This window comes from Amyelois transitella, chromosome 17 (assembly GCF_032362555.1).
Source record: "Amyelois transitella isolate CPQ chromosome 17, ilAmyTran1.1, whole genome shotgun sequence".
Taxonomy (NCBI): domain Eukaryota; kingdom Metazoa; phylum Arthropoda; class Insecta; order Lepidoptera; family Pyralidae; genus Amyelois; species Amyelois transitella.
The window spans coordinates 9,749,746-9,762,377 of record NC_083520.1 but is presented as its reverse complement, the minus strand read 5'-3'; the positions used below and the strand labels follow the sequence as shown (position 1 = coordinate 9,762,377).

At 37.2% G+C, this 12,632-nt stretch overlaps 1 protein-coding gene across 1 annotated transcript in view; it reads left to right on the top strand.

The window, feature by feature from the left end:
• LOC106137780 (uncharacterized) overlaps nucleotides 1-12,632 on the top strand; it is a 48,654-nt gene that overhangs the window by 20,796 nt on the left and 15,226 nt on the right. The window contains exon 2 of the mRNA XM_060949014.1: nucleotides 4,311-4,487. Coding sequence (XP_060804997.1) covers nucleotides 4,311-4,487 — 177 coding nt within the window. The remainder of the gene's footprint in view (nucleotides 1-4,310; nucleotides 4,488-12,632) is intronic.

Sequence of the window (12,632 nt, the reverse complement as noted above, 5' to 3'; positions counted from 1 at the left end):
GTCGTAAACGCGACTAAGGTATAGGCTTATATACTAGGGATTCTTCTTTTAGGCGATGGGCTAGTAGACCTCTCACTATTTGAATCTCAATTTCATCTTCACTCTTTGTAAGACTGTTGGCTCTGTCTATCCCGTAGAGGATAAAGACGTGATTATATGTATGTATGCTGAGCTAAACTTTTAAAACTTGCGTGCAAAGAAAATAAATTGATAAAAATGTAATGATGATGGCGCTAGTGTGCAGTCTGCGCCATTTTTAAGATAATTTAAAGGCGTTTAGGCACATTGTAAAAGGACTATAAATTTTGGTCGGTTCCTCCTTGTTATCTGAGCAGCATGGTATTCCTACGGGACAATATTTCATGGTATCCAGCTTAGCACCCCGCCTTCAGGGTTTAGTGGTGTGCTCCCCTTGGATCTTTGCGATTGTTACTTAGATTAAGATCGTTTATACTAAATAACTCTACAGATTTTTTAGGAAAATAATTTGTTGGGGTTTTTTGCTATGTTGTAAATAATTTCTGGATCCTGGTCATAAGTAAATCTCGAGCACCTGTCTAAATAGGTGAGGTTCCAGTCGGGTCAAAACACCACCTGTAAGCACGGCACGCGCGATGCTGTTTCGGCGGTTTTTATTATAACATGAAACCGAGCAGCGATAGTTTTTAGAGCGATAAAAACGGCATCGCACGTGCCTTGTTATAGAGGCAGAAGATAGACAATGTAGTAAAGAATATAATTATTATTTTACTTGAGGCCGCCCGCGACTTCGTCCGCATGAAACCCTATCAATCCCGCGGAAACTCGGGGATAAAAAGTAGCCTATGTGTTATTCTAAGTCTTTAGCTACCCACATACCAAATTTTATCGTAATCGGTTCAGTATTATTTGCGTGAAAGAGTAACAAACATCCATACTGACATCCTGACATACTCACAAACTTTCGCATATAATATTAATAGGATATGGATACTTATAAGGCTTTTAGAGGTATTTCTTAGTTTACCGTAAGAATTTTTTTTTAGTTTGGATAAATGCTTTTTCCGAAATTAATTGGTCGAACAGAAGAAATCTTTCCGAGGATAAATTTGATGTTGTATATTTTACAATTATAATGTTTATAATTCTCTTCTTTTCGTTTAATTGCTTTTGTATAAAAATAATTTCAAGGCAAAACAATCGATCTTGAAAAAATATTGAGAGTATCTGACATACGCAACATACATATATACATCATACATCAGAGAAAACTTAGCAAACTGTAAATTATAATCTTTGCCCGCATCTATGGAGCGAATAAAAATGCATAAGAGGAGCGCAACAATACAATATTTTTATTTTATTTTGAATTAGATCTCATCCTGTACGGATGTCGCAGCCTTTATACGTTTTATGTTAACTCTCAGATACGGAGCTTAAATTACTTAAACCGAGGTTAATTCCAGGTTTTGTCGAGTTATCTCACCTTAACGTGCACTTAACTAGAATTTTGCTTGAGTATTGTCAAGTCAAGAAATAAAAAAAATATGCACGTATTTAGGTCAAATACGTACATTTTTGTTTTATTTATTTCATTATTATATCTTTATAAAATGTACCTTTAAATTTCAATCATCTTAATGTATTTTATTGTTAAAAAGATTTTGATCCAAATTTTCATCAATATTCGTCCATATGTATGTTTGGCTACGTACGACGACACAGACAAGTCAGTCAAACTTGCTACAATGTCGATTCTGTCTACCCTGTTAGGGATTATATACATATATGTATGTATATGAGTAGATTATTACACGCGATAAAAATTATAATTCTCACTTTCGTGTCGTTTTTCACTTTCATTATAACGACGATGATATGAATGACAAACACAAAATAATAATATTACTGTTCTTAGGTCGAGTCCACACGTTGTTAACTGTGAATTGTTTTTTACTAAACATTACTTTATGCCCGGGGCTTTGCACTACCTAGATTTGTGTACCGTGGGAATTTACAAATAACTTAAGTTCATAAAAACGAATGATTCGTTCAACTTTAACCATATAAATAGTTATTTATATCGTAATATTTATGCTGTGTGGTTCCCGGCACCAATAGAAAAAAGAATAGGACCACTCCATCTCTTTCCCATGGTTGTCGTAAAAAGCGACTAAGGGATAGGCTTACAAACTTACGATTCTTTTTTAGGCGATGGGCTAGCAACCTGTCACTATTTGAATCTCATATCTATCATTAAGCCAAATAGCTGAACGTGGCCTATCAGTCTTTTCAAGAGAATTGGCTCTGTCTACCTCACAAGGGATATAGACGTGACCATATGTATGTATGTATGTATATCGTAATAAACTTCTGGTTAATAAACTTGGTATTAATTTTTTATAAGCTAAAAAGTGACCCCCTACCCTATGAGGGTTAAATACGTGATTAAATGTTAACTTTGATTGTATGTATGTATGTATGTAAATCGATGTCTCGCTCGCAGAATAAGACACTTATATTGCATTGCATAAATCTATACTAATATTATAAAGCTGAAGAGTTTGTTTGTTTGTTTGAACGCGTTAAATCTCAGGAACTACTAGTTCGAATTGAAAAATTCTTTTTGCGTTGAATACACCATTTATCGAGGAAGGCTTTAGGGGGAAAATTATTTATCCTTGAGAGCTTCAATGATGCCCAAAATAACTATTCCACGCGAACGAAGTTGCGGGCACAGCTAGTGTTTTATAAACGAATATATAAAAACACAATGTTTTTTCTGTGTGTTCTTGATGACAAATCGGCATAATATTTCAATGCTATGTGACACCATAGCTACCGCAGCAAATTTTTTTAAACCCTATCATTTGTCACTCAATATTTGAGCGAATTCTAAGGAATTGATTATGAGATGGTGGCATATAAAAAAAACTTTATTAAAATACAAAAAAACAAAGTTTAAGTTGTTAAACTCTACTTTCTGGGATTCTTTTTTAGGCGATGGGCTAGCAACCTGTCACTATTTGAATCTCAATTCTATCAATAAGCCAAATAGCTGAACGTGGCATTTCAGTTTTTCAAAACTGTTGGCTCTGCCTGCCCCGCAAGGGAAATAGACGTGACCAAATGTATGTATGCATATTCAACATCTATTACGATTATTATCAACGCATCGCACAAACGTACCAAGCGTTTAAAGGCAACAGAACTAATTTGCCACAATACAATTATGAGCCTCTTCGCCGCCATTTTAGAGAAAGAATGAAATCAACTTAATTAGGCCCCGCGACTTGCTTCTAGAAGATACTGGAGTTTTCATTTCAAACAAAGATGTCTTTTGAACGAACGTTAATTGCAATTCATTTTCTCGGTAACGTAATTTGTTTTTTTCTTTTTTTTTTTTGTTACATTTGTTAAATTCCATTAAAAAGCCATACAGCTGAACGTGGTCGTTCGGTTTTTTCAATACTGTTAACTCTGGATACTCCGCAAGGGATATAGACGTGATAATATGTATGTATGATGGCGAATAAACTAGCCCACCAAACGAAAAAGCATTAATGCGAGTAAACAATAGAATATTTAGACAAGTCCCGCTTCCCGTTGTAACAAAACGCATGTAATATTCAAAGCATTGTTCCTTATTCCAGCGAAAATAGGTTAATTGTACCACATAACCCTACTGTGACCTTTCATAGGTATACCTATAGGAAAAAAGAATAGGACCACTATTCTACTAATATTACAAATGCGAAAGTTTGTGAGTATGTCAGGATGTCAGTATGGATGTTTGTAACTCTTTCACGCAAAAACTATTTAACCGATTACGATGAAATTTGGTATGTAGGTACCTGAAGACCCAGCATAACATATAGGCTACTTTTTATCCCGGAGTTCCCGCGGGATTGATTCCACGCGGACGAAGTCGCGGGCGGCCTCTAGTATATACTTATATATAATACTATTTGAATCTCAATTCTACCATCAAACCAAACAGCTGAACGTGGCCACTCAGTCTTTTTACGACGTGATCACGTCTTTATTCCTTACGGGGTAGGCAGAGCCAACAGACTTGAAAGGCCACGTTCAGCTGTATGGTTTAATAATAGAATAGAGATTGAAATAGTGAAAGGTTGCTAGCCTATATATATAATCAGGATCTCGGAAACGGCTCCAACGATTTTCATGAAAATTACAGATTAGGGGCTTTACGGCTCAAGGAATCGAATTATCAAGGTCCTAAGACCGAGCAAGGCTCGGTCAACCAGGTACTATATATATAAACTTAGTTTCTGACATGCTTGTAATTCCTCTTTCTATTTTCCCAGGTATACTGTCCCTGGGCAGAGTGTTCAACTTCTTCCCCGTGGGAGGCGAGCGGGAGTGCAAGCCGGCCGGCGACACGATTTCCCGGACCGGCATCTGTCTCAACCCGTACGACTGCCGGCAGAGGGACGGCCGGGCCGGCGGCGACTGCGCTCACGGTCTGGGCGTTTGCTGTGTGTGTAAGTTATTAAATTAACATACATACATACATATATTATTATGAGCTTGTATGAAGAGAGTTATGAATGTGGATGAAGCGAAGGAAGTATGCAGAGATCGTGGCAAGTGGAAAGAGGTAGTCTCTGCCTACCCCTCAGGGAAAGAGGCGTGATTTTATGTATGTACATTCAGTCAGAAAAGTATCGGGAATGGATTATTTATTTATGGTTCCAAATTCAAATTTTTGTTTTTTTTTGTTGTTGTTAGATTGGCACAACTGTTTTCCATTTTGGCGCGGAGTTTGAGTTGCATCTGTTGTTTACATTAAATACAGTGCTATTTTTAGTTATATCATATCTAGTGTGTATTGCTAATTTCATAATGGATAAAAACATCGAACAAAGAGTTTGTCTTAAATTTTGCATTGCCAATGGAATATCGTGTTCGGAGTCACTGAAAATGTTACAGAAGGCTTACGGTGAATCGACTTTATCAAAAACTCGTGCTTATGAGTGGTACAAAGCGTTCAAAAGCGGTCGAGATGTGATGGAAGATTTGCCTCGCTCTGGTAGGCCATCAACGTCTGCAACTGAAGTTAACATCGCAAAAGTGAAGGAAATAGTGACTGAAAATCCTCATTCAACTTTGAGAGAGATAGCCACCGAACTTTCTGTATCTCACGAGTCGATCCGTACCATTTTAACTAATAATTTGGGTATGAAACATGTTGCCGCTCGGCTAGTCCCAAAAGACCTGAATTTTTTTCAAAAACTTAATCGCATGAGAGTCGCTGAGGACATGCTAGAACGAGTCAATTCCGACCCAACATTCATGAAACGCATTGTTACTGGTGACGAGACGTGGGTTTACGAGTTTGACATGCAAACTAGTCAACAAGCTTCGGAGTGGCGCCTTCCAACTGAACCGAAACCGAAAAAACCACGCCAAAGTCGTTCAAAAGTCAAAGTCATGTTGACTGTTTTCTTTGACTATCGCGGTGTTGTGCACTCGGAATTCTTGCCGGAAGGTCAAACGGTAAATAAGGAATATTATTTGAGTGTTATGCGGCGTTTAAGAGAGCAAATCCGACGAAAAAGGCCAGATTTGTGGAAAGAAAATTCTTGGATTTTGCACCATGATAATGCACCTTCGCACAAGGCCATCATTGTGAACGAATTTTTAACCAAACACTCAACAAATACCATCGAGCAACCACCATATTCACCAGATATGGCTCCAGCCGACTTTTTTCTTTTTCCTAAACTCAAATTACCACTTCGTGGCACCCGTTTTCAATCGGTAGAAGACATAAAAGAGAATTCGCGGCGAGAACTGACCTCAATTCCGGAAACAGCGTTTAAAAAATGTTTTGATGATTGGATTATTCGTTGGCGTAAGTGTATCGTTTCTAAAGGAGCATATTTTGAAGGTGATAAAATAAATTTGGATGAATAACAAACAGTTTGTGTATTATTGATCTTTTCCTGCTACTTTCTTGACAGAGTAGTATGTATGTATGTATACATACATACATATAATCACGTCTATATCGCGCTCACGGTCTGGCCGTTTGTTGTGTAAGTTATGAAATTACATACATATGGTCACGTCTATATCCCTTGCGGGGTAGACAGAGCCAACAGTCTTGAAAAGACTGAATGGCCACGTTCAGCTATTTGGCTTTAAGATAGGATTGAGATTCAAATAGTGACGGGTATGTATGTATTTCATTAAATCCTTCATCATTATCTAGTGCTGCCTGAATTTAGGCACTTTATAATTCCGGTCTTTTTCATGGGTTTCGTAAAAAGCGACTAAGGGTTATAAACTTGGTGTTCTTCTTTTAGGCGACGAGCTAGCAACTGTCAACTGTGACTTTATATGAATCTCAATTCGATCAGTAAACCATACAGCTGAACGTGGCCTATTAGTATTTTCAAGTCTGTTGGCTCTGTCTACCCAGCAATGGATATAGACGTGATTGTATGTATGTATGTAATTGCCCTTTACAGCATGTTATGTAAATGAATATTTTTGAAGATATGGTAGATTTTAAAAGGAAAGATACAGGCTTCTCCCTATTTTGGACTTGTGAAAATAAATAAGTAAAAATGTAAAAGACAAATGCTTTTAACGAGAATACAAAGATATTCTGTAATATATTTCGGTATCAGGTTTGCACCCGTCCAAAGCCGGGGCAGGTCGCTACATACGTACATACATACATATGGTCACGTCTATATCCCTTGCGGGGTAGACAGAGCCAACAGCCTTGAAAAGACTGAATGGCTACGTTCAGCTATTTTACTTAATGATAGAATTGAGATTCAAATAGTGACAGGTTGCTAGCTCATCGCCTAAAAAATAATCCTAAGTTCGCAAGCCTATCCCTTAGCCGCCTTTTACGACATCCATGGGAAAGGGATGGAGTGGTCCTATTCCGGTCGCTAGTTGACTTATAATCCTGTTCAGTTCATCCAAAGAAATGTAGGTTATATTTGCTTCTGTCATTCAACAAATATAATAAGTTATATTAGTATGTAATCTTGTCTGTCCGCCCTTTGTGATATATTTCTCATAAAATGTCTGAGAGACGAGACGAAATGTTGGCTTATGGTCCATGATATTGGAATGGAAATGACATTATTTTGTTTGTATGTTCATATGTACGATAAAAGGTCAGGTCGATATCTATACTAATATTATAAAGCTGAAGAGTTTGTTTCTTTGTTTGTTTGAACGCGCTAATCTCAGGAACTACTGGTTCGAATTGAAAAATTCTTTTTGGCGTCGAATTGAACATTTACCGAGGAAGGCTTTAGGCTATATAACATCACGCTGCAATTATAAGGAGCAAAGAAATAATGTAAAATGAAAAAAAAACGGGTAAAATTAAGGCTTCAATGATGCCCAAAATAACTATTAAATGGTCAGATCGAATGCTGTGTGTCAGTTTATAAGCCTATCCCTAAGTCACCTTTTACGACATCCATGGGAAAGAGATGGAGAGGTCCACTCTTTTTTTACTATTGGTGCCGGGAACCACACGGCACAAACATACATACATACATATAATCACGTCTATTTATACATTATGTACTTTCATGTCCCCTTTTTTCTCCTAAACATGTCTATCCATTATCTTTTCGGCCCATTTCTTATCAAATGTCGTATCTCTGTAAAAAGTTTTCCTTAAATATTTTATGTCGTAAATGTGCCGTGTGGTTACCGGCACCAACAGAAAAGAGAATAGGGCCACTCCATCTCTTTCCCATGTATGTCGTTAAAGGCGACTAAGGGATGGGCTTATAAACTTGGGATTGTACTTTATGGAAATAACAAGCAATCTGTTACTATTTGAATCTGATTTTTACCATTAAGCTGAACGTGGCCTATCAGTCTTTTCAAGACTGTTGGCTCTGTCTACTCCGCAAGGGATAATAGACGTGACAGTATGTATGTATGCATCTAGAGCCAATAGTTTTGAAAAAATGCTTAGGCCACATTCATCTGGATGGCTTAGAAATACCTACACATTCGTAAAATCACGTCTCTCTATCTGAGATTCAGACATTCACAGGTAGCTAGCCCATTGGTACTTTCAAAAATCTTACATACATACATACATATGGTCACGTCTATATCCCTTGCGGGGTATACAAAGCTAACAGTCTTGAGAAGACTGAATGGCCACGTTCAGCTATTTGGCTGAATGATAGAATTGAGATTCAAATAGTGACAGGTTGCTAGCCCATCGCCTAAATAAGAATCCCAAGTTTGTAAGCATATCCCTTAGTCGCCTTTTGCGACATCCATGGGAAAGAGATGGAGTGGTCCTATTCTTTTATTAGTGCCGGGAACCACACGGCACTGCTGGGAACCTTGACTGACATTGATATTTAGAAATCTCAAACTGCAGATAAGCATTGTCATTCGAATAGAAATCATAATATATAGGGATTTATCTCCAAACCAACCCACTTTCATCGGAAAGCTGCATTGTTTTGTTTATCGGGCTGTCTGTCCGTCAATCTGGGTTTAGTGTTCATAATTCATTGGTAATGTGTGCTTCAAATGTACATCGTTATGTTAAAGTTAAAACGATGAGAAAACTCAAATAATGACAGTGTCAGGCAGATAATTAACGTTAATTATTCATCTATATATATTATAGTCACGTCTATATCCCGTGCGGGTTAGACAGGGCCGACAGACTTCAAAAACTGAAAGTCCACGTTCAGCTTAGTGTAGTTATGATGGAATTAAGATTCAAGTAGTGACAGGTTGCTAGCCAATCCTTAGTTTATCAGCTTTTCCCTTAGTCGCCTTTTACGAAATCCATGGGAACGAGATGGAGTGGTCCTATTCTTTTTTAAAAATGGTGCCGGGTACCACACGGCACTATTGAAAAATGATTTTATAAGTATATATGTTCTAGTGGCTTCTGAAATATATTTTCTTAGCGAAAGTATGTATTTGATAAATAAAGATACCATTGAGATATATAAAGACAACATGATGTCGAAAGTACTTACTCAATAAGTAAGTATAATATTGAGACGTCTTTCCTTGTAACATCGAAATCGAATATGTCCATCGGGATTTCCTGTTAAAAACTTCGTGAATTATCTTAAAAATATCCAAGTAATACTAACTTGGCTTCCATTTTATGTGTTATAGTCTTACATTCTAAAACAGACAAATTGAATTGTTTCTTGACATATTATTTTAGTACCGTACGGTTTTAGGAATTTAAAAATAAGACCACTCCATCTGTTTCATCGTGAATATCGTAAAAGCCCAAAATTTCATCGAGAAAATATGTATCTGCGAATTCATATAATAATAATTCGACATATTTTTGTCTGTCAATCAAACTCAACTTCATTGGATATAAAGGTACGTCAATTTGAGTTAGCGAATGTAATATCGCTGTCTGTTACTATATTGACATAAATTATGTCAGGAACGTTGTCAATGGTCTGACGGCCTCTGTGGCGCAGCGGTAGTGCGCTTGTCTGTGACACCGGAGGTCCCGGGTTCGAATTCCGGTCAAGGCATGATGATTAAAGAACTTTATATGATTGGCCTGGGTTTTTGTTAGTGCCGTCTGGTTTCCGGCTCTATATCTTTGTCACGGATGTCGTAAAAGGCGATGAAGGGATAGGCTTATAAACTTGGGATTCCTCTTGTAGGCGATGGGCAAGCAACCTGTCACTATTTGAATCTCAATACCATCATGAAGTGATACAGCTGAATGCAGCCTTTCAGTCTTTTCAATATAATAAAATACATATAAACATACATACATATCGTCGCGTCTATGCCTATCCCTTGTGGGGTAGACAGAGCCAACAGTCTTGAAATGACTGAATGGCCACGTTCAGCTATTTGGCTTAATGACAGATTGAGATTCAAATAGCGACAGGTTGCTAGCCCATCGCCTAAAAAAAGAATCCCAAGTTTGTAAGCCTATCCTTTAATCGCCTTTTACGACATCCATGGGAAAGAGATGGAGTGGTCCTATTCTTTTTTGTACTGGTGCCGGGAACCACACGACAATAATAACATGCTGTATAAATTAAAATCTGTCAAAAATTCTAACAATCTCACGAGAGCGAACCCCGTTCAATGGAAATTAATTTGTTAAACTTGTATAATTTTAGATTAATTTAATTTGCTGCGCCCTAACAGGGTTCATGTTTGAACTAATGTACTTTTTATATCATATGTACAATTTATGTAAACACATGAGATGCAATAAATGATTGAGTATTGAGTATTCAAAAGTTAGTTCACTAGCGAGCGACGCGTACAGTAACAAAAAAGGTCGTCGGCGACGTGATGACAAGTTTTCCATTTTCCTGGAGTTCGAGTTGAATTAACTTTTTCATCGCGCGATGCCTTATCGCGGTTTTGCGCCCGGCTAACCGAATGGTTTTTTTTTTAACTTTTTTCACTCCTTATCTCCAAAACTCTGCAGTGACAGCTTACGATGCGGGTGAAAAATTAATCTATAAAAAAGATGTTACATACGTATGTAATCACGTTTACATCCCTTGCGGGGTAGACAGAGCCAACTGTCTCGAAAAGACTGATAGGCCACGTTCAGCTGTTTGGCTTAATGATAGTGTGGCGACATCTATACGCCAAAAGTCACAAAAATAAAAAATCTCGACGCTATCTGTCAAAAACAGTGAAAAATCTAAATCGCGCAAGTAAAGATTTCACGGATTCAAATATTACAACAAGAAAATGAAATGGAAAATCTATCTCCCATAAGCCCTAAGGTAATTCTTTATTTCCAATATGATATTCCTTGCACCGATATTAATAACGGACAAGTCACACAAACCCAGATAATGAACACATGCCGGGGCACCAATGTTTTATATCTATACTAATATTATAAAGCTGAAGAGTTTGTTTGTTTGTTTGAACGCAAATCTCAGGAACTACTGGTTCAAATTGAAAAAATATTTTTACGTTGAATAGACCATTTATCTAGGCAGGCTATAGGCTGTATAACAACACGCTTCAACTATAAGGAGCAAAGAAATAATGGAAAATGTGAAAAAAAAACGAGGAAAATTATTCATCTTTAAGTAAGGGCTTCAATAATGCCCGAAATAACTATTCCGCGCGGACGAAGTTGCGGGCACAGCTAGTATATATATAAATTTGAATTTGGAATTCCTAACCAAAGCGAAGAAATTTGTGATGAAAGTGGCCAGAGCAAGATGACGCTAATTTCATACGTAAGGACCTACGTACATACATACATATGATCACGTCAATATCCCTGCCCCGCTAGGCAGACAGAGCCACCAGTCTTGAAAAGACTGATAGGCCACGCTCAGCTGTATGGTTTAGTGATAGAATTGAGATTCAAATAGTGACAGGTTGCTAGCCCATCGCTTAAAAGAGGAATCCCAAGTTTATAAGCCTATCCCTTAGTCGCCTTTTACGACATCCGTGGGACAGAGATGGAGTGGTCCTATTCTTTTTTGTAATGGTGCCGGGAACCACACGGCACATGAGGACCAAATATATAAAAATATATACGGGACAAATTACACAGATTGAGTTAGTCTAGAAGTAAGTTCGAAACTTGTGTTACGCAACTAACTCAACCATACTATATCCAATAATAAATACTTATATTGATAAACATCCAAGACCCAGGCCAATCAGAAAAAGTTCATTTCTCATCATGCCCTGGCCGAGATTAGAACCCGAGACCTCCGGTGTCACAGACAAGCGCACTACAGCTGCGTCACAATGGCCGACTAAGTCAATATGTGTTTAACCAACGCTATACAATCAATGTTATCAATTATATCAGGCCTCTGATACCTTATGTTCGTACTGTATTATCATAGGTATTTGGACATGCTTTGATATGGAAATTATCTTAAATATATGTTTTACATGTTATTACAGAGTAAAAATTATCTATATAAACTTGAAATTCTTTTTGGCTTTGCCTGATGAAAATAAATTTACAGAGATTGAGTTTAGCCTCGAAGTCAGTTCGAGACTTGTGTTATCTTATCTCTTATTAGGTACTAGCTTCCGCCGGCGACTCCGTCCGTGCAGATATCGGTCTTCGCGTGGATGGTTTATTTCTAACTAACCTAATTTACCTTATAACCTAATTACTTTACCTATTTTTTCAAAGAAAATAAAATACCAACCTAAATAAACCAATTTACGATGAAATCTAAAACTACGTACGTACTAGGTATTTGGGTTTGGTATCGATCCATTAACACCCCCTGCTATTTATTTTTTCAAATTTTCAATGTACAGAATTGATCCTTCTACAGATTTATTATATATAGATATGCTATTTGACATAATATTCGTATGGAATTCATTTATTTTATACTAATTCACAATTTTTTTTATATAGACAATATGCATTCGTCCACGCTTTAGATTTAACAGATTGTGAATTAGTATAGTTAGAATAGCAATAAGTACAATAATAGCAATAAGTACAAAGACCTGTGCAAACTTGTACGATCAAAAGTGGAGAAAGACATCAGGGAGTACAAGGAAAGGAAAGTAAGGGCCATAATAGAACGACACAGGGGACCAAAAGTGTTTAGGAAGCAACTCGAGCCCGGCTGCCAAGTTATCGCCAAACTCAAAAACAAAGA